This window comes from Diadema antillarum, unplaced genomic scaffold (genome assembly GCF_040938485.1).
Source record: "Diadema antillarum isolate AM-2024a unplaced genomic scaffold, OU_Dant_1.0 seq00000100_RagTag, whole genome shotgun sequence".
Classification (NCBI taxonomy): Eukaryota; Metazoa; Echinodermata; class Echinoidea; order Diadematoida; family Diadematidae; genus Diadema; species Diadema antillarum.
Window position 1 is genome coordinate 929,970 of NW_027271188.1, and position 26,942 is coordinate 956,911.

The 26,942-nt window shown below is 38.4% G+C and overlaps 2 protein-coding genes across 2 annotated transcripts; one reads left to right on the forward strand and one right to left on the reverse strand.

The window, feature by feature from the left end:
- Positions 1-4,063: 4,063 nt before the first annotated feature.
- LOC139726809 (cryptochrome DASH-like) lies at positions 4,064-12,796 on the forward strand. Its single transcript, XM_071637799.1, has 13 exons — positions 4,064-4,129; positions 4,703-4,875; positions 5,344-5,443; positions 6,452-6,579; positions 7,248-7,396; positions 8,104-8,192; positions 8,724-8,797; positions 9,314-9,403; positions 9,555-9,634; positions 10,326-10,543; positions 11,108-11,227; positions 11,703-11,876; positions 12,641-12,796. The coding sequence occupies exons 1-13, from the start codon at positions 4,064-4,066 to the stop codon at positions 12,794-12,796; spliced, it is 1,617 nt and encodes a 538-aa protein (XP_071493900.1).
- Positions 12,797-21,627: 8,831 nt separating this feature from the next.
- Positions 21,628-26,601, reverse strand: LOC139726826 (trafficking protein particle complex subunit 6b-like). Its single transcript, XM_071637821.1, has 5 exons — positions 26,521-26,601; positions 25,240-25,419; positions 23,197-23,280; positions 22,311-22,404; positions 21,628-21,737 (listed from the first exon to the last, which is right to left on the reverse strand). Exons 1-5 carry the CDS (start codon positions 26,599-26,601, stop codon positions 21,706-21,708), a joined length of 471 nt encoding a protein of 156 aa, XP_071493922.1. The 3' UTR covers positions 21,628-21,705.
- Positions 26,602-26,942: the final 341 nt, after the last annotated feature.

The window sequence follows — 26,942 nt, forward strand, 5'->3', positions numbered from 1 at the left end:
TCAACAAAATATCATTTCATATGAAAAGTACACATTCCCTGGACTTGTTATTGACAGTATGTCAAGGGTATTATTATTCCCCCTGCTTTCTGAAAGAGGTAAAGTCTAGTGCTCTTTCATTATGCTAGAAAAATGAAAAAAATGTTTAATTTTCTCTATTTTTTCTTTGTATATGGTAGTCCCTGTGTGATGCCATGATCCGTAGTAGTCTTCTGATCCAGCGGTCTCATCACCAAAATGTCAAAAATTCATAACTTTTGAACGGATTGTCTGATTTTCCTCAAACTTTCACTGATACATTCTACTACTATTGCTCCATTCACTCAATCAACATGTATTTGGTGGGGGGGGGGGGTTAATTCCCCTTTAACCTATCAATTACTCCTCACAGGTTCTTCTTCTAATTCTTCTTCTTCTTCTTCTTCTGGTTAAATTTGCCTACTTCAGTTCGCTGAAGATTCTTGCAAACCATGTGCGTTCACCGTGTTACGTCCATTCAATTGATGAAACAGTTCATATATTTACAAGCACATAGATAGCTAACCCAGGCCAGGTTCTGGTTTGGGTTGAGAGCATCCAGGTCATTTTGACGACATTATGATGTCATTTGTCTCTGCACAGGTCTAGGTCCGATGTAACGATGACGTAATACTGTTCACATCTCTATCTATCTATCTATCTATCTATCTATCTATCTATCTATCTAGCTATCTATCTATCTATCTACCTTTTCATCTACCTATATATCTAATCATCCATTGCAGACCCATCTATCTAATACAGTATAACTATAGGCGTACTTACTGTATAATAAGACTTTAATACCAATATAGGCTCTATATACACACTGTGCCTATTTGCCTAACATTTGATGGAACCTTATTCCACTGTTCTGTTCACGACTTAAATGCTGAATGGATCAAGGTCAAACCGAGTTTCTCATATTGCGGCTAGAGCAGTAATACCGTAGGGCCATATATACACGCACATTATAAAAATGGGGCCTATATAGTCTAAAGATTGTGATGCTGATGATATCTGGATTCACACACACACGCACACACACACACACACACACACACACACACACACACACACACAAAATGCACATGAGTACTCATCATATTCCTTCAAGTTTCTTTTCATGTAGGCCCTATAACGAAGTTGATGAATGGATATAATGACTTACTTGACACGCGGGAGATACAAGATCGAAGCATTGTTTTACAGTTGCTGAATTATTAGGTGATCCGAGTATTTTAATATTGTCAACTTTAATATCATGGAGTTGCTGTAAGTCTCAGGAACAATTTTTAGATTCGTAGCGGAAGGGAAATCTACAATAGATTCAAATGTCATTTGGTTGGTCAACATATTATGTTGAGACAACACTGTTGGTCATATCCATCAGCGAGATGAGAAGAAAATCCTCCCTATATAGACCTATACCAATCACTTGCGCACCTATCAAACTATAGACTGTGGGACCTGCATTATGAACAGAAAGAAAATGAATATAATATGAGACAGTTCCGGTGTAGCAGTTCGATATCCAGCTTAGAGAGGAAATCCGACAGATCTTGAATTCATTATTTACAACTATGTCTCAGTTCTGCAGTCCCAGGTCAGTTGTTAGTTGACGATACTTCGTATCGTCGGTGAGCGGCTTTCCGGGCCCCACGGCCCCACCCCACCCCCAATATTGCTCGTATTACTAGAATTTCTTCCCAGAATATCAACGCCTCCTAACGACAAAAGAAATGTTAGCAGGTTCAGCTGGATGGTCCTTGGCCTTTGGCAAAGGCAGCGGCGGCGTCCCGGAGGGCGCATTTTGTAAAAGGAGTACAGTTGAAAAAGGGTCTGGAAACCAAACACTACGCTTGTAGCGAAACCGTAAGTTTACACGTGCTCACGCACATGTGTACGGAGTACACAACTAAACGTAGACATAGTAGTAGGCTACGCATGCCATACCTTACTTCCCAAAGATGGTGATTATGCAACCTTTCGGAAGTAATTAATTTTGTATATCTATCTTTAATAGCAAATCAGAACCGATCTGTGATATTATCTTTTATTTCAACAAAGATTATATGTTGTTACAGTCTATTCATGAATACACGATTGACATATATGCGAGCTATTTTGTCAATACTTGTCTGAACTTAGACTAGCTTACTCGGGAATTACGTAAAGCAAGAATTGGCAGAAAACAGCTGTACATTACACTGCGCATACAGGTACAGCATAAGTAGACAGTGGTTAATCTTTTGGCGTGGAGTTACCACCGGACCGGGTAACTGAAGCACTTAATCATCAGAGAGAGGTATATTTCAAGTGATTTTACTTCACACTGCACCGCTTGTTCCACGTACATGTACCTGTGGTAAGTTGATCTCGAGTACTGACTAGAAACTATTTGGCTTCAATTTCGCTGAGCGAAATTGTTGGGTTTGATTTGTTGTAGACAATGGAATGGAATGGACTTTTGTTTACTTCAGTCATCACAGTCACGACACAGACACCAGAGCTAGAGGTGGTACGAGAGAGCGAGAAATAATGAGATGTGAGCACCGCGCCCCTATATAGCCTGTCCTGCTGTTGACCGACAAGTATGTCTAATTCCGCGAAAAACTTCTCATTTATAGTAATGACATTTGCTGGGTCAGTTTTTCGCTTCTTTAAAAACTGACCCAGCAAATGTCATTACTGTAAATGAGAAGTTTTTTGCGGAATTACAATTAGACATAGAATCTACTTGTCGGTCAAGTCCTGCTGCTGAGCCAGGCCGGGTCGGGGGGAATACCAATAGCAAATGGACCTCTTCGCATTCCCATGTTCGCATTCTGGTCGAAGGCCAATTAATCTGAATTATTTTGTTTCTGGTTGAAGGCCAATTCTATAATCTGAATCATTTGTTTTTGTTTTGTTTTATTCATTTCCATCTGAGAAGATGGCTGGATAGCCCATCTCTTAATGCAGGCTGCCGGCTGCTTGCAATTGCATGTCAACATTGAATCCCAAGCAAATACCTTTGCTATCACAAACTGACTGCTCAGGACAGGATCAGGAGTTGCATGCCAGCTAGAGAATACTGTTGAATAGATTATATTTCTCTAATGGTTTCTGAGATTCTGACTCTTTTCTATGTCTAGTCTATAGTCTTACAATCCAACATCTTAGAAGGGTCTGGAAAAGGGAAAAACAAACAAAAACAGAAGTAAACGACTGATCTAGCATCTACGGTAGGTGTGTGGGTATCATGAGTAAATTGTGTTAATAATTATGTAAATGGATGGAAAGTTAAGTTCTTATATAGGCCTACATATAACAAAACGGAAATCACTCATTAGTTCATCAGCATGCCTTAATTGCCTTAGCCCTTGCTGTCAATAAAATTTCCTGTTGGTCATTAGAATTAACGGTGGGTAGTTATTTAATATTAAAGGGTGTGTACAGTTCTGGTCGAGGTGAAGATTTAGCTTTTAACATTTTGCGAGATATTCAGAAACCACTCTATGAAATGTCAAAGAGCATGCAGTTCTAAGGGGTATCAGAAGTTTAATAGATGAAAATCGGTTTTGAAATTGCTGAGATATCCAAAAACAAGGTGAAACAAAGAGATACTGATAAAGTTGGGGCATGTCGCCTTTTATTATTAGCACTTTTTTTTTTTTGGATATCTCAGCCATTTGAAAACCAATTTTCATCAAATAAACATTGAATCCTTCTTAAAAGTACATGCTCTTTCATATTTCGTAAGAGGCTTTTCATTATCTCACTTAGGAATGTTCAAAACATGAATCCCTACCTCAACCAGTACTGTACAGTCCCTTTAAAGTGATTGTTTGTCGATCTTTTTGTAGAGTTTGCTCCATTGCTTGGCAGAACTTATTTAGGGATTGTATGGGAGCTGTGAAGAGGTTTGTCTCAAGGTGTGCCCATTTTATTAATTTTCAGGTGTGTTAACTTTTATGCATTACTGGAACATGAAACATGTCCTTCATTGAAGATTGTTTAATTTTATCTTCAAATTCGTCTTGGCCCAACAATAGCAGTCGACATGGCTGGGAAAATGAAAATCATCATCTGCCTCCTGAGAAATGACCTCCGTTACCATGACAATGAGGTATGAATGCGATTGATCCTAGATTTTTTATCATCTTTGTGAAGTTGTATTTAGTGATGAGAGTGAGCACACAATAATGACTTGAAACACAAACGATCAACCCATATAAATACCCAGATGAGACATATTGCACGAGCTTGCCTGACTGAGAATGTGCCATTTGTGTTCAGTTTGGCAAAGAATTTGAAGCAGTTGTCTGCACTCTTATCCCTGAAGTTGAAGTCGTTGCAAATTACTGGACTTGTAGCGATGATAACAACTATGGTGTGGCTATCTCATTGCAAATCTGAGGAAGGATGCCCTGAAATTTGAGACATCCCATTGCTAGTGAGAAATGTCCGTCAGATGTGGTGTGCTCATATGTCAGCATTATGGTCAGTGTTATGGAGAAGCCACCCAATTGTCTTTGAGTAACATGGCTGATGTCTACAGTAAGTTAACTCATTTCATAACATGGCTTGTCTTTAGTCATCACATTCAAAATTCACCCAGGATTGGAGAAGATGTACATTGTCACTTAGTCTGTTATTGTTCTCCCAATATTTATGTGCACATTTTTCTCTTGTGTTTCAGGTTCTCTTCTGGGCGCACAAGAATGCTGTAAATGTGCTTCCCCTGTACTGCTTTGATCCGAGGCATTATAAAGGAACATGGCACTTTGACTTTGCCAAGACTGGCCCTCATCGGCTCAAGTTTCTTCTCGAAAGCATAGTTGACCTGCGGTCCACTTTGAAATCCATAGGAAGGTAATGTGTGGTTTAGCAATTACATTGCATTATGAATTTTCTTCTGCTTACCATTGTACATGTGCTACAAATTTATGTGTTTATCTCGTAATTTTTCTACCAAAAGTTATATTGCCAAATTGAAATCACAATTTCAGTAATTGTCATAGGACCATGATCATTTTTTTTTTTCTTCCTCTCAGCATGATATTCTTCGGCAGCAGTTGCAGATCTTTCCCATAGTACATTGCATCAATTGTTGCCCACTCTAGGAAAAGATGAAATTAAATGCAATGTTTTTCTTCAGAATGTATGATATGATTTTCCTTCCATCTTGCTATTTTGTGTGCGTGCATGTATGCATGTACCTTCCAAGTTCCATGTCTGTATTGAATGTCAGTGTCCATAAAAAGTAGATACCGAGTGAATGTTCAAATTAATCAACACATGTCCATGTTTGTTTGTTTGTTTGTTTTTTCAAAACTGCAGTGGCTTAGTGGTGAGGAATGGCCCACCCGAAGATGTTGTTCCAGAACTGATCCATCAGTTGGGTCAGGATCAGGTTGGAGCTGTAGCTCTTCAGGAGGAGGCAAGTGTGTCTCAATTTTTCATTGTGAGGTTGCTTAAGTTTTAGGACATCTGGTCAAGTGGTAGTCAACCTGATCAGACCCTCCCTGAGTAAACCCAAGCCAAGATTATGTAATGTTGGTCGATATATGTAGTTACTGTCATACTTTGTTCTGTTCACTGGTTAACAAAGAAAACCCACTTATAAGCTATATATCTTAAAATGTACCAATGAAGTTGTGTACTCCGTAATCATTTGTTAAGATGTTAAAATGTTATGTAGGCTCCTATATGCAGTATGTCCCCCCAAAAAAATTACAATCGCATTTTCGCATTGATAACGCCCAATATGATCAAACTGTTCAAATGCTACTTCAGAGTCTTAAGATATAACATCTTAGCTCTATTTTGCAGGAAACCCCATTCAATTTGGTTAAGCGGTTACAGAGAAATGTGGATTGTTGTACAGCATGTCATGAGTCTGATTCTTCCAAGTTTAGCACTTGGATGCTCTTGGAACTGCATATCAATGTGTAAACACAATAGACAGAATTTGGAGGGAAGAGATTCCTGACATGCTCTACAAAATTCCTCATTTCTCTTTGACCACTGAAGCAAATCGAATGGGGTTTTCCATAAGATGTGGGCAATGAGTTATTGTTTCATACCCTGAAATTGTATTTGGATTGATTCACTATTTTAAACGCTATCATTGCAGGGGGTCCCGTTGTAATCTTTTTTTGGACATACGGTACATGTCATTCTGTCTCGAAGCTTAATAAGATTTCTTTGGAACTGCAGCTTTAAATTGTTTATCAAGTCAATGGTGATTAAGTTCTGTTCTGAACTCACAGATGAAGTGTGTTGCCTACAGAATTAATCTCTATATGCTTGGTATAATCGTCGCTTATCATCGATAGGATTGCTTCCCAGCATTTTGAGTGACCACACATCGTGTCTTTGCTGCATCCTCGTCTTCCGACCTCCTCCTTTTTCACAAAATAACCATTACAGCATTATTCATGAATAGGTGACTCGAGAAGAGCTGGATGTTGAAGCAGGGCTGCAACAGTCCTGCTCCAAGCTGGGTGTTCACTTCAAGAAGTTCTGGGGTTCTACACTCTACCACAGGGAGGATGTTCCATTTAGCCCACAGGGGTGAGTGGCACATCTAAGTCTTCCTTCTGTATTAAAATGCATCAATCTCATCTTTTTTTCTTATTTTTGCATTGCATTGCACTACTTTATAAACAATCCACTTGTAGTCATCTCTATTTTCCCCCAATGAGTATACTCATAGCACATCTTGCATCAGAGTAAACTCTTCTTCAATGAAATTATTTTGACATCACTTCAAGTTCCAGTCCCTTGATTATCTTTGTTTGTATGGTTATTACATTTGAATGATTCATTGGCAAATTAAAGTGATATTTTGGTGCACATATCTCATAAATTACAGTTTAAATGCACATGAATTCCTTGTCAATTACCTAAAACAACAGGAGTTTGAATATATATATATATATATATATATATATTTTTTTTTTTTTTTTTTTTTAATGAGGCAAAAATTATTTTGGCCTGAGTAGACCTCATTTTGGAAGTATAAGTCCACCAGGCTTAGAAGGACTTTGGCCAAATCAAATACTGGCATTGCCCATTCAAGCTAACTATAACTCCTTAGTTTGCTTACACAGAGTTCCAATATGTTCAACTCTATACATTGGGGTCTCCGTCTGCATCTTGTGTATTTCGTATATATAGAGATTTACAGAGCTTGAAATGTCTTTATCAACTTCTTTCCTATATACACCTTTCCTGTGCAGAGTCCCAAATATGTACACAGAGTTTAGGAAGAGAGTGGAGAACCAGGCTAGGGTGAGACCTGCCATTCAGATGCCCAGACCTCTGAAAGGTTTACCAGAGGGCATTGAGGAGGGCGAGATTCCAACCTTTGCCATGCTTGGTATGAAAGGTAAGAATGGGATGAAGGAGAGCACAACATCAAAATGTGGCTTTGTAGGCTGCACATGTACCTTCGCATGTCCATGTATGGGTGTGCAGGCTTGCTTGTGTGCCAGTGTGTGTGAGTGTGTGTGTGTGTATGTGTGTGTGTGTGTGTGTGTGTGTGTGTGTGTGTGTGTGTGTGTGTGTGTGTGTGTGTGTGTGAAGGTAACACTCTCCAAATTTAAGCCAGGAGGAAACTCATTGATAAGAATATTTTGCCCTTCAATCATGGTATGCATGGTCCAATTTGGAAACATTACTCTTCTGTGAAAGGTGGAGAAATACCTTAATTATGCAAGATAATGGATAAATTTTCTTTATTTAATGATATGATGCATGGTATAAAGGTAATGTTAAGTAAGAGAAATAAGAAGGGACTGAAATCAATGGCATGGTGAATAAATAGATTTCAGGGTAAATTGCCTGTGTGTTGTCTGATTTGTTTGTGATGTTTTCGTGGTATTCTGTGTATTCTGCCTCAATCTTGGTTAGAAGGAAAAAAAAATCTGTGATTGGATATAAACATGAAATCCTGTTGTCCTTGAAGTGGTGCAACAAAGATTCCAGGGTTGTGATTGAAAGTTCTTTAGCCATTGCCTTGTGGAATATTAGAAACTTTTCTATGACTTTGGCAGAAATATTGGTGTCAAATACTGAAAATTATTCTTTCTCTAGAACCAACTACTGATTCCAGGACAGCGTTTCCATTTGCTGGAGGGGAGAGCACAGGCCTTGCCAGGATTAATGATTATTTCTGGAAAACTGTGAGTGATATCACTTTTTTTAACATATATTTGTCTGCAAAGTAAGCTGCTGTGATGGTAATAGATTAAACAGACATCATCATTCGGAGATAAATAAAAGGGAGCAGAGTAACAAGCAAAATAGTTTATGGATGTTGTTACCCGTGGTGAGAAAGTGAGTGGCTATATGCAGTACTTGAAATGGGATTGTGATAAAACCAGGAGAGGGGACGAGAAGCACTCCTTCATATGTTACTCATCACTTATCTGTACTTATGTGTAATCTCGTTGGACACAATGATATATGTATGTCATCAATAATGAATTAAATTTTGCAGAAGCTGGTTTCTTGTAGGCTCTCATGTCATTTTGAGAATTTGGTCTACTTCCAAGCACAGATCAGTTGAAGTTTAGTAAAGTTAGTTTTAAAGTATGCCATTTTATCCCAGTAAATCATGAATGATACAGCTTTGTTTCCTCCAGCCTGCATATAGCCATGTTTGTATGTTGCGATAGGTTTATTTAAAGTTGCTTTATTATTTACTGCCACAGGACTGCATTGCCAAGTACAAGGAGACACGGAATGGGCTGATTGGGGCAGACTACTCGACAAAGTTTGCAGCTTGGTAAGCTGTTCATCATGTCATTTGTGTTGTTTACCTGATTCACAATGAAACTGAAACACTGTTTTTTTCAGGTCAGTAACCTTGTTCAGAGACATTATTGTGAGTTTCAGGGAAAATATTTTGTATGGTTTTGTCATGCAACTACAAGTGCATGGTACAGGTCAACTGGTATTTACCACAGACTAGCAAGGTTGTGGTCACGAGAGCAATAGAAATGAAGACAATTATATTTGACAATTTGCCATTATTGTAGAAGATTAATGGCACATTTCAACTCTGAAAATTGCATAGAAATATATCCTAACCTTGCAAGGCAACTCCTCTCAAATGTACAGAATCAAACTGTAAATAAGATGCTTTCTTCATACATAACTGACAACACAGATCTTTGTATTTGTGACGTGAAATATATCTTAAGCTGTGCAGTAATTGGGATAAATATTTGATTATCTTAGTACTTGCTTTAGTCATCTTATGCAAGGAATTAAGACTTTGGTGCCCATCTTGCTTCATTAGGTTGGCCCATGGATGCTTGTCACCTCGGCAGATCTATAAAGAGGTGAAGAAGTACGAGAAGGAGAGAACAGCAAACCAGTCAACCTACTGGTGAGTGGAACATTGGATTCAGTCTCCTTCCTTTCCACTAATGTCTTTCCTACTCAGTCTAGTCCACCCTTAAACTGTGTTCATGTATTGGATTTCTCTATCTTTTGTCTCTGTGTATTTGATGTGACACGGGTTCTTTTTCTCTGTACAGGGTCATCTTTGAATTGATCTGGAGGGACTACTTCAAATTTGTGGCTCTGAAGTTTGGAGACCGCCTCTTTTACCTCAGTGGTAAGATTCAAGTGCATTAGACTGTTCACTGGTAATGTCATTTCTTACATTGACATCATGAGATTTTAGTGATGTACAATTTTTTTCAACATTTATCCACGAGAGAAGAAATTTCATGAGAAGATTAGTTACTCTGTGCATTTTATTTCTGAGCCTTTCGTGTGTAGCAGCTTGAAAAGTTGAAGCCAACATCAAAATGTAGAATGTAACTATGTTTGCTCCCTGGTAAGGTAGGTTCAAGGTATCTTTTCACTTTCCTATTGTGTAATCCCATGACAGTTTTTTTTTTCTTTTTGACAGTTGTATGCAAAGATATGACCATGTTATGTTTGATGATGGGTCAGGGAAGCATTTTTGGGTTCATGGTTTTATTATCTTTCAGCATTTTGAACTAAGTCACTTTCGTGTGAAATACCAGATAATTGACATAACAGTTCATTGTAGTAAAAAGGATGTGTCTCTTCTCTTGCACACTATACTTATATGTCCGCAGAGTATATTGTATTATAAAAGTTTTCTTCCCGCAAATCCTGCAAGAACCTGCACATTGCAAAACCTTGAATCTTCATATTCTGCTTTGTGTAAATGATTCAGCCTATATTTATGCTCGGTGTAAATGGTCATACAATGTCTAAGGTATGAATTTAAGTAGCATTGATTGATAAGTTTGTCTGCATCTTGCCATATGCAGGACTCCTCGGCACCCAGAAACAGTGGAACAAGAACCAGCGCTGGTTTGAGGCGTGGTGCCAGGGTCGTACAGGGGTGCCCTTCGTGGACGCCAACATGCGAGAGGTGGCTGCCACTGGCTTCATGTCCAATAGAGGGCGCCAGAATGTGGCCAGTTTCCTCACAAAAGACCTTGGCCTAGACTGGCGGCTGGGTGCAGAGTGGTTTGAATATCTCCTGGTAAGTCATGCCACCTTACCATTCTTTTGTTTTTTTCCTTTTAAACTCCTAATGTCAAGTGAAATGCCAATCTGTTATGTTCTTACAGCCTAAAAGTAAGATGTCTTGATGGCATTAAAGAGTTACTGGTATTAACCCGTTGAGGACGGTTTGATTTTGCTACAACACGCATTTCCCACGCTTGCCCGATTATGCCCGGGACTCGTCCTCAACGGGTTAGTGGCCAATCATGAATACCCAATATGTACATTTGTCTGACTGTGTACACGCAGAGGCACTGTGGAGGACGTTTTTCAAGTACATTGTAGTTACATGAACCTCTTGTCTACAGTGATTGAAATTGGTTTGTTTCTGTAATCTGTTTGTTCCTTTAATCAATGTATTTCTCCTTTTGATGTGCTTTAGTGTATTATTTCCTGAGTCAAAGACCTCACCATTGGTGTAAAAGATTTTCATTTTTTTAAACACATGTCATATTTTTATTACTGCTTGTCTGCTATCAGTGAATTTGAATTCTATATATGACAGTAAAGTGATGGTATCAGCTATGTCTGTGTAATTCAGGTTGATCACGATGTCACCAGCAACTATGGCAACTGGCTGTACAGTGCTGGTGTGGGCAACGATCCGCGACAGGACCGGAAGTTCAACATGATCAAGCAGGGCCTGGACTACGATCCTGAAGTGAGTATACTGAGGGCTTGAGCTCAACCTGGGGATGAAGCCCTTACTTGAAGTCAGAATAGAACTGAGCTAGCAAGTTTGATCAATAACAAAATATTATTTTTGTTTATAAAGTAACATTTTTTATAGGCATTACCAGATAATGCTTGTCTGGTCATGTGTGATGCTTCCTGCCATTGATTACAATAAGAAATATGATCATGTTTATTAGTGAACTAGCTAAACTTTTGTATTTTTTAGTGAGGATTATCTCTTTTCTGTCAGAGATTCCAGTGAGCGTGCAAGACGTTTACAAAGATGAATATTAATTTGATCATTTCTCTTCTGTGAGTTTTAACTTTATCGTTTCTTACACATAGAGCGTACACTGGTTATGAAGCATTTCCCAAAAAACATTTATATCACTCTTGTAAAGCTAAGGGATGTTTTCATGCAGCTTCAAGAAGTAAGAGTTGTAAAATTTGTCTGTATGCAGGGTGACTATATCCGCCAGTGGGTGCCGGAGCTGAATCGTCTCAAGGGCAGCGGGATACACATGCCATGGACCCTGAGTGGCACCCAACTCTCTCAGGCTGGGGTGTCCATTGGAGAGACATACCCTGCCCCAATTGTGAAGGCACCAGAGTGGGGCAGGCACACAAGCCGAATGGTGAGAACACTCCCTTTCTTTTCAGATTCCAACGTAGTGGACCTTGTCAGAAATATATATATCGTCGCTGGGGTGACAAGACCTTGTATCTGCAATTTTGGTGGAAATGACTTTTTTTGATTATTGGTCAAATAATGGGTTAAGTGATGTCCTGTCCAAATCCCAACTGTCTTATTCCAAAAAATGAAGCCCCCATGGCATGTCAAAGGAAAGGCTATCCCATTCGCCACAGTGCCTTGGCTGCCATGTTTTTTGGCTCTCCTGAACATTTGACATTTTGTAGATACGAGGTCTTGTCGCCCCAGCGACGATATATAATATATATTTAAACTGAGGATGTCTGATGGAAAAGGACTGACCCTAGTTGAGACTATGACTTTTATAGTAATCAGATTCAGAATTTAAAGAGGCAGTTACCAGGACGGTATTGTTGATTTAATGCACTAAAAAATATGTTTTAGCTGAAGTGATACACCCATCAGAAATATGATGAAGGATGGTGATACACATGACTGATTTTACTGTGGAAAAGAAACAATTAACATGTACTGATGTAACTGCATATATGCTCGTTATAACCTGTCCATATAGTAAGTTCTTGCCCATAAAATCCAGCCCATGAAACTTTGTGCTTTTTGGGTGATGGGTAAATGTGCGGTTTGAATGTGAAATGTGATCACCCTGTGACTAGAATTTATTTGCTGATTGTGAATGGAAGAAAAAAATTCAAGGCACTGTTTCTTTCTTATTTGTTCACACCTCAGGGGAGCTCAGGAGGAAGTAGAGGTGGAGGAGGAGGAGGAGGGGGAGGGAGGAACCAGTCTGGGAAAGGTCAAAGGAGGAACCATGGGTCAAGGGGTCAGCAGAGGGGGATTGACTTTTACTTCTCTAACCCAAGCAAGAAGAGTGAATATTACTGAGTGGCAGCCGACAGCAATCTCTGTGCATCAAGGATCTCAGTGATGCATCAACAGATACTGTAAAACATGATATATTCGCGGCATGAAATTTTCGCGAATTGGAGCTGACAGCCCTTTTCGTGGCATGAAATTTTCGCGAATTGCCACTGGTGTTCAATGCACGTAGTGTAGACAAAAACTTTCGCGTGCATTTTAATTTCGCGAATTTTGGCACTCGCGAAATTCGCGAAATTAAAATGCACGCGAAAATTTCTCGTTTTACAGTAGTGTGTGTGTGTGGGCATTCTGCAGCCAAGCAAGTGAAAACATGGACCTCACTCATGTGCTGTTCGTCCCATATTTTTGTAACCAAGGAGACCTCGACAATTGGTGGAGACAAAGACGTTGACACCTGAATGACGATAATAAAGTCTGGTAGAATGCCAGACATATGCCATGTAAACCAGGAGTGAGTGGAATGATTGTAGATACATCCGATTGGTTCGACGGAATTGGTATCCAGTATTAGTCTTCAACCTTCAATCTGCATCACTGCCCATTACTTTTTTTTTCTTTCTTTCTGTTTTTTTTTTTTTTTTTTTTTTTTTTTTTGGGTGGGGGGGGGGCATATCCCATGTTGTTTTTTCGGGGTTTTTTTGCTACTATGTTTCCTTATGTGTGTTATGTCATTTGTGGTGTGCTATCTTGTAAATTCGAGTTTTCTGACATGACTATGAACTGTTTAAAGCAACTTTGAAAATGAGTCAAAGAGAGGAATCACTGTTCCTTTTCTAGTTTGTGTGTGTGTAGGGTGTGTGTGTGTGTATGTGTGTGTGTGGTTTCTTCTGTTTTTCTTTGGGGGGGGGGGGGTGGGTTTGGTTTGGTTAATGGATATCAGGATGTTGTACCATATAGCATAGTCACACGCATTGATGAATGGATGTGAAAGTCAGTGGTTGTCTATACTTGGGATACCCTTACAAATGATTGTGAATGGCAGTCCAGTCAATTATAATTGGGGTCAAGCTTGTTTACGAGTTTATGTTGGTGAGATCACATTCTCTTCCATATTGCTCTCAGGGTGTGTACAGTTTGTTTTGTGTTCTTTAAAATTTGAAATTGCTCAAGGAACGATATTTCAAAGCATTACTACATATTATAAGAAAGCACATAATCATGTTCGCTATTAGATTTTTGCAGGCTGAAGCATGAAGATGCTGGTACTGAATACTGTTTGTGAAAATAACTGCATTTATCTATGACTGCATAGATGTAGTGATATGACCATCATTGATATGTAGCCTATTCTTGGTTTGTATACTTGACAGTTGTTAGTGTTACCCTTTACCTTTTTCCTAGCATTGAAGCTGATATTAAAAGCACAAAGACTGAGCATTGAAAGAAGTGGTTTTGGCCATTAGAATGATAGACATGCAGACAGTACACATTAGTATGAAGTTCTGTAATTATCGGGATATGAAATCAACGTCCATCATACCCTGACAAATTTTAGTGGGATTGGGCAATGGACGGATTCTAGTTTGGAGAGGTATAACAGTAAGGGATAGCTCTGAACAGGGACCTCCCTGCTCTTAAGTTTCAGCATTTGTGCTTGCTTGCTGAAAATGAAAATTTGGGTCTTCACATTTATGTATGTACATGTATATGTCCGTACATTGGATTTTGCTTATTGCTGTTTGGGTCATTATGACCGATTACTGTGAAATACCAGTGTCAAAGTCATCATAGTCATACACTTAAGGCTCAATAAGATACATGATATTGATATTTCCACTGCCTTCTGTTTATTTTTGCTATTTAAGTATGTAAACTTATTGAAAATCACTTGCCCAAGAGAGAACATTGTCTTTTGTCACAGACATTCAACCTTCCAAAGTGGTATACATGTATTTATGGTTTCCGAGGTTTGCCAGAGGGCACTACTACCTTTGAGATAAGCGTGTACTGTAGTACGATTTACTGTATGTACGCCTTTTTTCATTTGTTTATTTGTAATGAAATTTTACAGCACATATTAGTTGTGAACTCTGTGCAGACCTTATAATCGACCTCACTCTCCTCACTTGTGATAATTATGGACAATTGTGGAGGAAAATAGCATTAATCATGCCTAAAATATACTTCTGCTAAGGTATAGACAACCTTGTTAAAATTGTTCAAACATGCAGACATCAACACAAACACAAACTTTTATGAAGCTGCTCAGAAGGCCAACAAATTGTCAGTTCCAATAAGACATTTATGACCCCCCCCCCCCCCCCATGATTGACTGTATCATGCTTGTCTTTCAGTGCTTCCCACGCCCCTCTACCTCTCGTATTGTTAGAGATTGGGATGTGTAATTTTGTTTTTGTTCATGTGTACTCTTTGGCGTTAGAATATTATTGTAGAGATGAAGGGGATTATACATACAGTATGAAGCCCTAAACAACTCAATTCATGCTAGTCTCTGGTATTAGTAGAGGCTACTATGTAATCCCGTGAGATTTTTTTGCCAAAATTGATTTTTTTGGCTAACTTTGTCAATTTGGGGGTGCTGAATCCAAAAAACTTTGGTTCCATTTTTTCCAACCACGTCTTCAGCCGCCATTTTGAATTTCAAAATGGCCGCCATAGCAAACTGTATTTTTATCCATATCTCATTAAGTGAGCATTGTATAAGCTACAAATTTGGTGCAAAATGCATGGTTGTAATGTCAGACACTCTGGTATATCTTTTCCTGATATTGTACATTGTTTTGATACAATTTGTAGACTGCCATCTTGAATTTCAAAATGGCTGCCATAGCAAACTGTATTTTGAACCATATCTCATACAGTGAGCATTGTAGAAGCTTCAAATTTGGTGCAAAATGCATGGTTGTGATGTCAGACAATCCGATATATCATTTTCTGATATTGTGGATTGTTTTGATACAATTTATAGGCTGCCATCTTGAAATTCAAAATGGCTGCCATAGCGTTTTCACCCATATCTCATGTTGCAATTATTGTAGTATCATCAAATTTTCAGTAATGCACATGCTTGTGGTGTCCAACGTTCCAGCACAGCTGTTTCCTAGATTGTGGATCATTAGATAGGCCACCATCTTGAAATTCAAGATGGTGGCCATAGAAAAATATATAATATTGTGGTAAGCGCCTTAGATGAATTTGCCAAAATTGTCCTAGTTAAACCGAATTCATTTTCAGGTCACGCAGAACGACAGCCATCTCTTGATTCAAAATGGCCGCCATGAATTCAGACTGTAAGGACAGTTCCAGTGACGTCATCAAGCCATCCTGAGGTGCAAAAACTGCGTAAGGGGGGGGGGGGGGAGGGGGAGGGGTCCCATACCACTTCCCATAAGTGTGGGCAAGCGTGTAAGCGTTACATCCCACATCCCATAATAGCCAAGCGGGTATGTGGTTCGCGTACTGCGTGCTACAGCTATGCGCTTAATACACATGTGATTTTTTTTTGCCTCTCAGGCAGTACATTATTCTGGTGTCGTGGAACCTCGTTAACAGTTATATTTAATCCCAGTTATTAAATATTTGTACAAAAGCAAGCATTGATACGATTAAAGGTGATCTTCAAAAACTTGATGCTGCCTTGAGAGAATGAAGACAAACAAGGAAAAGTCTCGCAATGGCAAGAAATGCCATGGTCACCCTACCAGGCATCCCATTCATAAGCTTGTTGACCACAAAATGAAACAACTCATCAGGGAGCTCATAATTGCTGGATGTATTTCTGGAATAACACAGAATGAATAAGGAATATCAATTAGTAGGTTTTTTCTGATTGCCCTTGTGTGGGTCATCCTCAATTATCAAGACTTCCAAGATGCTTACTGCTGTACCGCCAATGATTCTAAAACTGCAAAGGAGCAATGATAGCTCAGTTCTGTGGCACTTTGGATGCATCAGAATACCTCAACAATTTACAACACCATCACACTAAAGTAATCTCAAAAATTGTCACTGCATTGAAACCGATGAATGTGGTGTTTGGCAATCAGGTATCGGAAACATTCAAGGAGGATATTCTAGAAAGAGATGAAAAGGGAAGTTTTCATGTTCTGTACTAAGAATTTGTATCTGAAGGAATTCTCTAAGCCTTGGGTGAATCATGCAGAATGTGCAATGACACAGTCCATGCCTTCCAGAAGTTGGGTGTGGATGACTTCAAACTGGACAATCTCCCGCTTAAATTGCTCTCGTAGGGTCTTGCTACAACACATCCAGAGAACAAACCTCGTCCTAAACCTTCTCAACCTAATTTGTGCCTCTACTTACAGGGGAATATATCCTGTCATGGTACGCTGTACATGTAGTTATTTCCAGCCGATATACGTAAACTGTGCTATCAAATGCTTTGAGCTTCCTACACCAGCGGTAGCCACAGAATTCATTATCATGTTCATATGGCAAGAAATGCAAAAGTCATTGTTTCTGGAAGAATTTAGAACCAATTCTCCCCTGTGTACAGCCCTATACAAGTGCTGTGACTTCAAAAACACATGCAGGGAATGAGCCTAGAAGACACTAAGTAAATAGCCATACCTTTTTGTAGTAAGTACACAGCTAATAATGTTTATTTAAACTCTACAACGAAATCGTCTAAATGAAGGCATTTAGTCACTCAGACACAGTTATTGAGGCACTTTTGAAGGACATTTGCTTTGACACCAGAATCACATGATTACCCATTCACAAGTTTTACCTAAATGCAATGTTCTTAAAGGAATGTTTCCAATGGCAGCCATTTTGCATTTCAACATGGCGGTGTACCTACAGGAAGCAGTCCCGCCGCCTATGCAATAATAATACTATTTATTGAAGTGATTGAATGACACACAGGCCCTACTGTGAAAGTGCTCTAGCATGCTTGAGTTTGCAAGGTAAAGATCTTACAGCACCAAATATGGGTCGAAATCCATCTTGAATTTCAAGAGTGGCAGCAAATGCGAATAATACATTATTACAGAATGTATATAATTATGTGTGTGTGTGTTTGTAAAAAAATGTACAGTGTACACCACCATAAACATTGATATGCCTAAAAGTTGCTTGTAACCACAGATATTAGCTGAAAAGCAGCCATTTTGAACGATAAAATGGCAGCCTCAAAAATGATCTGCAATTTTAGGGAGGGGATCAAAGTGCATCTGAATGTTCAACATCATGAGCCCGGTTTATGCCCGAAATGTGAACTTTCTGTATTGTCTACAACATGAAATATGGGTCGAAATATACATTCTGGTATGGCGGCCATTTTGAAATTCAAGATGGCCACCTGTAATATCAAAATAGACCATCATTTCAGAAAAAGATGTTTCAGAAAGTCTCATAGCTAACGCATGCTCTTTGCCCCAAGTTAGAAACTTACACAATGCATACGATATGAGATATAGGCCCAATTACATTTGCTATGGTGGCCATTTTGAATTTCAAGATGGCCGGCAACCAAAATGAGCCATCATTTAAAACAAAAATGTATATATTAGCATTTCTGACTTCATAAGCACGCTTTTTTCCCCAAATTCATACTTTCCATTATGCTTACAACCTGAGATACAGGTAAAAATACATTTAGCTATGGTGGCCATTTTGAATTTCAAGATGGCAGCCCTAAAATTGTACTAACACAATCTACAATATCAGGAAATGGTGAATCAGAATGTCTAACATCATAAACATGCTCTTTGGATCAAATTTGAACCTTCTATGATGCTCACATTATGAGAACTTGGTCAAAATACAGTTTGCTATGGTGGCCATTTTGAAATTCAAAATGGCGGCTGAAGACGTGGTCGGAAAAAATGGAACCAAAGTTTTTTGGATTCAGCACCCCCAAATTGACAAAGTTAGCTAAAAAAATCAATTTTGGCACGAAAATCTCACGGGATCCAATATTTCGACATACCAGACCGTACTATATCGAGCATGTTGATATGCAGACTATTAAGTTATAGGTGTGAGCAGGTCACAAATATCTGTATTGTGTGTGTCTGGCAATACAATCATGATGTACATTAATGTGGTGATACTTGCTAAGTTATTTGTAAAATAAACTGTTGAAAATAAAAAGATACACTGCGTAAAACATATGTACTTACTAGAGCTGTAGAATTTCACCAGGCAATCATCAATTTCACCAGGCAACCATCACCGAGACAGCAGAGACACAGCCTTACAATGAAGTACAGTCATGTTCATTATATTTTGCAGTATTTACAGAAGATTTGTTATGAGCACAGTAATTCATAATTGACATGGATTCAGAAAGAGGCTACATTGCTCTATTCCCCCCTTTATCAATGGTACAATCATAAACAATGCTGAAATGTGTATGATGAAAAAGACCCATATAGTGTGGGCTTCAGGGTGATATGGACAAGATGCTCTCACAAAGAGTCTGGTTCATTTTCTTTCAATATGCACACAGTCATAAAGTTCAATGCAGCCCAGACTGCTCTACAAGATCATTTATATGTACTGTGTGGGCCAGTTGCTTAGGTTCAAACTGATTTAACTTGCATAACAAGCAGGTCTGCCAATCTAACAAGTTGGGCTTTTGCTGCTACAGTTTATTTGTGGGAAATGGTGTTTGTTTGATAATACAGGTACAGTATACATGTACATTTTACGGCTTAAACACTGCAAGCTACTCAATACATGTACACTTGTACATGTACACATGTCTGAGTGAGGTGTCATTTCTTCAAATTACTTTGTCACAGGAACACAACAAAATCATCATTTGATATTCAAATATCTGTATAAGAGGGGATATTGATATTGCACCATAAATATCACTGTACATGTATGAGTTATAGGTATCTTTATCAACCATTAGCAGTATGTGCTTCACTGAAACCTGGACACCGTCCAAATTAACAACTGATGCTGTCCCCAACAACTTTGGAATGCTAAGGAGTTTCTCTTAAAGTACTCTAGAGAGTTGAGTTTTACTTAGCACATCACTTTTACAAGACAAGCTAATGGATACACCAGGAGTGATGGGGCCTTCAGCATACTTTCTCCCAACAAACCACTCTAAGACACTTTTGTAACATAAATGCTAGTGACAGCTAATGCAAGACTGGTTATGTCCAGCACTGTTGACACCATTGATTTCTGGAGTCTGGACAGTCTGCAATTCACATCAGATATTAGCTCTTGCCAATGCAATTGATGTGTTGTATATACCATTTATCTATCTGTTACAGAAATCACATCAAATCCCCACACAATTTAACCCTTCTCGAGCTAAGAAACTTGATATGGTAATTTTTGTGATTCCCTCCCCCCCCCCAAAAAAAAAAACAACAACAATAAAAAACCTCAAAACATCCTTGTGTTATGAAATAGGATGTGAAAAACAATTAAAACAGTGGTATATTGAAATCTCATACCATAGCATAAACACAATACAAAATGTTATACATGTACATGTAATCCATAAGCAGGTGTGGTAATCAAATCAAATCAAATCAAATCAAATCAAATCAAATCAAGAGTCCTTGCAGAAAAAAAATCCAAAACTTGTAAGAAAAAAAGAAATCTGAAGTGCATGAAACTGAACATTTCAATGCATTTAAATTACCAAAATGTTTGAGACATGGGTTTTGGGCAAACCAGAAAAATCTGAAATCAGATAAAACTCTAAACTCCACATCCCTGCATAAGCTCAGAAAATGGGAAAGCAAGACGGCAATGTTCACACAGCACAAGGGCCAAAGATGCAGTGCAGAGTTGAGGACTTGGATGGTTTTGAGAGAGCTGTTCCTTCATTTGCTGAAGAGATTTTTAGATATGTAAACACACCAAACTATAGAACATTGGCAATTGGACAGGAAGAGAATCATAACATCTTTTGTGCCGTAATTGAGAGCTCAAACAGCCTTGTCAGCATCAGCTGCTGGAAAAAGGTCTTAAAACACTAAATCCCTGATAAATGATAAACATCAAAATGATGAATCTACATTGATATTATGCAGTGGAACCTCATTATAAAGAGGTTGGATGTAACAAAATCCTCTTGTGACAAGGTGATTTGACAGGTCCCTAGTCTATATTCCTGTGCTTTTTTTACTCTGGTATTGTAAGAAATCTGATAAGCGTGCTAATTGCCCTGGTCTGGTAGGGCTTCATTACAACGAGGTTCCCATATATTATCAGTCATTGCAAATTTTCTCTCAGAGGGAGACTGATGTTTGAGTGCAAATTAGGAAATTTTGCTTGGCTATAGCAAACCTGTAAGAGGATCAGTCAAAACCTAATTTCACAGTGGTCATAATTTCTAACACCATCATCACAGTAGCATAATTTCTGAAAAAATACATTAAGTAAAGTTGAGAAGTGGTATAAATGAATCTTGTTAACATTAATATTTGTTTACTTGCACTTGTTCACAGTGACACACTCCACTAAGAAATACACAAACCCTTACACAACTTGCCTATGTCAATATCACATAAACAAAGTACTAGGTCAAGCCAATGCTCCATGTATGTTCAAGTTGTGCTTGAATCAAGACTTCACCAATGGCAAGACAAATACTGTGTTGAAGTCAGACCCATCAGTCAGCCTCAACAAGTTGACTTCTATGTAAGGACAACTTCGCGTCATATGGTACATCACGTCACTCAATGTCCCTGTTAATTCCAGCCAATAATAGAAGTTGTTCACAAAGATGACTGCATCTTGAAGGCGCACACTAATTCATGTTTGCTGCATTGCAAATCTACCTGATCACAGCAAAAGCTGTGATAAGGTAGGTCCAACTCCACATTTACCTGGAATTCAGTTTCAATCAGGTTTCATGCTCATGACATGTTCGAGTAGCATTAGGCTCACACTTTAATGATGCCATGTTCTGCTCCAACAAAGGATTGATGATCCCCGCCTCCAAACTGGCACTATGTTCTTTGGATCATCACTTGAAATTTACCTGAAAGATATTACAAGGTAAAGGTATTAGAAGATAATGAGAAGGTTGCATATTATTCCCACTACTAAATGCGGAAATATTGAGGAAATATCATCTTTAAGTCACTCATACTACAGCTGAATCCAAATGTAAGACAAGAAAAGAAATCATGCTACAGTTATCTGACAGTAATCTATTACACTTATATCAACATGACCATGGCCTCTCATCACACCACTTGCTGTAAGACAGGAAATACGCAGCTTTCAATGATAACCATAAGATACTATGGATAGTGACTGTAGGATGGCAGACACTGGCAAAAACAACAAGCACTATTATCTGGTTTCTGTACACTGCAGTAAATGTCAGGAAGTTTACACGCACATTATGATTACTTCTACGTAAAGAAAACATACAGTCCTTCATGAGATATTCATTTTTACGGTAGTCACACGAGGTTGCAAAATCGCCACAAAATAAGGACCCCAAGGAACACCAACACTGTCATGTTGAAAAAGCAGAATACGGGCAGTCCATCTGGTTTTATTGTTTTACACAGAAATAAGTACTGCTATATAATACTGGACTCACATGCAGGCATGGTGCTAACTTCTGCTGTGACCACACAATTGATGCCAAGGTTCGCCAGTGCACCGCGTATAAGACCACATGGAAATGCTAGATACTGAGCAGAAACAAGAAAACAAGCAGAGAGTGGAATAATATCGAGGACACAGTATTGATAATGTATTGTACTACATGATCAAGCCCAAGTTGGGGGAAGGGGATGGGGAGAATACAAGAATATATCTATTTCTTTTAGAGAAGGGCTATCAGTATCACAGACTAAATCTGTGCTACCATATGATATCATCTTTCATTCATTTTCTTTTAGAGAAGGGCTATCAGTATCACAGACCAAATCTGTTCTATCAAATGATATCATCTTTCATTCATTTTATTTCTATCTTTCAGCACATTCTTATCTTGGCATGAATCAGTCTTCCTTGCACCATCTTCATGTGACCACCAAAAAAAAAAGTATCAACTTATAAAATGTATTCATTCGACAAGAACAAGAATCCACCAAATAATGCCTTGCAGATACCCAACATATTCTGTGCATAGTAACGGCAGATGCAGCACTTGAATGAATGTCATGCAGTGATGGGGGTAAGAAATGTAAGAAAAGGTACCTGTGGACATAGAGCTGCACACAGGACGAGACATTTACTCTACCAATCCTCACTCAATGCATGTTAATCATTTCCTTTTCCTTTTTTTTTTTTTTTTTTTTTTTTACTCATAAAGAGTACTTTACTTAATCCAAGCCACTGTTTTACATCGCTCTTTTGTTATGTCATTTAAAACACCATCTATTTACACTGACAACAAAAAAACCGAAGCCATAAGTCATGATGTCTACATGTCTGGCAAATTCTGTTTTATTCTGATTTGTAAGCAATGAAGTACTCACCCTTGGTGCTGATTCCATGTACTGCTTTCCTGCAGACATCTGTGTCAGCAGTTTGAATTTGTTGTCTTGAAGGACATATACACCCTGTTGGGAAAAATTACTGTGATTAGTCTGATTCTTGATATTGTGCTCTCTTTATTTCGCCCCTTTTTTTTGGGGGGGGGGGTGGTTTAACCCTGGGACAAATTAACAATGCCACTGTATGAAAATAATGTGCAACAACTAAAAGTATTCTGTCATGCTATGGCAAATAGGGAAATCATTCTTCCAAAGTGATATATATTCACCAAAAACTAACATTTCTTGTATGAATGACTCACGCAAAAGATGCCATTGATGGGAATTGTCATTAATAGACACAGCAGCAAAGTATTAATACTTTGCTGCTGTACTTTGCTGCTGTGTCTATTAAAGGACAAGTTCACCTTCATAGACATGTGGGTTGAGTGAATGCAGCAATATTAGTAGAGCACATCATTGAGAGTTTGAGGAAAATTGGACAATCCGTTCAAAAGCTATGAATTTTTGAAGTTTCTGCTCACTCAAGGCTGGATGAGAAGACTACTATAGCTTGTGATGTCACATGAGTACAACGATATAAAGAAAGAATAAAGAAAATACAACATATTCTCACTTTTCTCGCATAACAAAAGAACACTTGACTTCTCTCTTTCAGAAGGCAAGGGGAATAATATTATCCTTGACATACATGTATGTCAGTAACAAGTCGAAGAAATGTGCACTTAATTCAAAAAGTAAAGTTTTTTTGAAATTCTCTTTTTATTTTCTTTATATGGTTGTACGCATATGACATCGTACACTATAGTAGTCTTCTCATCCAGCAGTGACTACGCAGATACTTTAAAAATTCATAATTTTGGAATGGATGGTCCGATTTTCCCCAAACTTTCCTGATGTGTTCTACTAATATTGCTGCATTCACTCAATCCACATGTATATGAAGGTGGACTTGTCCTTTAACATTTCGGGGGAGTTACAATAGGTGCCCTGCTATGCATCAAAACTGCATACAAACAAACTGTGAGCTCTACAACTCAGGGTGCCGCAGTAAGAACCATCAATATCTTTCTAATAAATTTGCAACTGTCTTACTGCCACCATTTTCTGCAATATCAAAACTTCCATCCTTTGCCTCAACACACACACACACAAACAAAAGTTCATCACGATGGCAAATAATGAATTCAAAAATATTAAGACATGCTATTAAACCATGTGAGGCTGTAGCAATCAGTACATTGCACTACTTTTATATCATACATGGTACTGGTATAAGTACATCAAAATCATTATTTAGACTACTGATATAACACACTCCTGCTATAAACAAAGCAATTATATCTCATCCAAATCTTAAAGGGGCATTCGAGATGATTTTCATAATTTCACATCATGAAGTACATAAATCAACAGCTCCATGTATAGAGTTGTGGAATTTATTGTGACCCTTGAGCAGAGAAACCAATAATCTGAAAATCTTTAACAAATTACACTGAACAGTGTTGATGACATAGAGCCTCACATATTTCAGAAATGTAGCAGTGTAATTCCATTACAATACCGCTTGCTTAAAAAGAAACAAGTTCACCTGTGTAGAATCTATGCATGCCATCTTCTTTTGTTCTGCTTCCTTGAGCCCCAACTCAAGTGTTCTTATTGTGAGGCTGCCATGTCATCATCCTTGTTCATTGCAATTTGTTATAGATTTTGAAAACATTGTTTTTCCTCATCCCAGTCACTAGAAATTCTGAAACTCTGTACTCAGTATAACTTATTTATAGTTGTTCAAATGTAAAAATCTGAAAATTTTCCCGAGGTCCCCTTTAAGAGTGTCGTTTTCTTTCACTGTTTTTACAGGAGATGTTTGTTGGGAGATTTCACTGTATCTCTCACGGTACTTAAAAGGTGATGGCTGTGACTTGTGAGATGCAATACTGCCAATAGAGTATGAGACATGCAGAATTCATCTTTGTGCAAATTGTGTTTCATACAGGTAACAATATTCAGAGAGAATCATCTCACCTGGTGATTTGTCCGCAGGTTATCCACCTGTTTCTTGTAGACACCATTCCACAGGTCCTTGCATACAAATTTAATGATATCCAGCTCACTGCTGAAACGTGGACTATCCCTGGTGAACTTCTCAATCAGGCTTTGGCCAACACGATAGCCCATTTGCTCAAGTTTGGAGATCACTTTGTCCTTCAAAGAAACAGGCAAATATCAAAAGTCACAGATTATAAAGTCACATGATTAAGGCACATGATTCAGGCACATGATCAGCAATTTTAATGTTTAGCCATGTAATATTCCACCATACTATGCATGCTACACATTTTGTCTCATTCAAGTGCTGAGCATAGCCTTAGGTAGTGTAATCTAGTCTAATCAATCTAGAAATTAAAAATTGTCATAAACACTATTCACTACAGTAAACACTCACTCACAGTCCATCACAGTTTAGCATTCTACGAGCTGCTGCAGGGACCACAGGGATTATCCTTCTTCTTCTTCTTCTTCTGATTAAGTCTGCCTCCTTCAATAGACTGAAGATTCTTGCAGACTGGTGCTACACTGTATTTACATTATAATACACAGGCCTGTAATACAATTTATTTACAGATATTTACAAGCACATAGAAAATATGACGAAAATAACTAGCCACTGTGATCAACTGTTAGACGGTTTCGAAATGATCCCACAGATGGCGCTGAAACAATTTCTGATGACAGGGAATTCCAGTTCCTAGTTACAGTTCTTGCATCTTTGGAAGAACGAATGGCGATGCGATTCAGTTCTCGAATATGGTACCTTTCAAGGTTCAAGTCATGACCATGTTTTCTGTAACACAGCTTTGCACTTCTTTATCACATATCATTATCAATATCAGACTGAACTTTGTAATGTAATTTAAAAGTACAATTTTTGACTTGAGTGATAGGATGGCACTGTGCTTTTCGCGTTTTGACAGTTTTTTCCTTCTCTCTCAATTTTTCCCTCTTCTCTCTCAGAGTCTCACTTCTCTAGAGAAACAGTACTCATGACATGACTGTGTTAGATTACTGATTATTTACAGTAACAGACTAAAGTTAGATATCTAGACTCCTCTAGACTAGTAAGTAACTGCTAGTATTTATACTATTATTAAGTTTGTTACACAATCTGCACTTGGCCGAGAACTGAACCACCACTTACACGATTTATCGCAAATGGGACTGTAGCTAAGCGTATGACATCAAGATTATGGAAACGTACGGGTACTACGGGCAGATAAATCTAATAAGTGGATGGGCAAAACATACCTTTTCGTCTTTACACGCCGATCTTTGCACATAATCTACAATTTCCATGTGAAGAAAATCAAATATAAAATCATCAGCCATGTTGAGGTGGTATTTTCTGAGCTCTACTCACTGACCGCAGCTCTCCAAAGGTGGTGCGTGTGTTATCTGTATACTGTGTGTGTAGAATCGAGTCGTAATCGACTGATCGTCCGTGACCATAAAGGCCGCCTCACACTACACGATTTTTCAGGCGATAGCTTGCGATGCGATGCGACATTGTATCGCAAAAAATCGTGTGGTGTGAGGCAAGGATATCAATAACGGGCGTTTTGTTGTTGTTGTTGCTGTTGTTATTTTTGTTGACATGGTATAAATAGCAATAGTGAGCAACACACCCCTTCTCGATCTGCTTTTTACCTTGATTTACCTCGATGTATGTT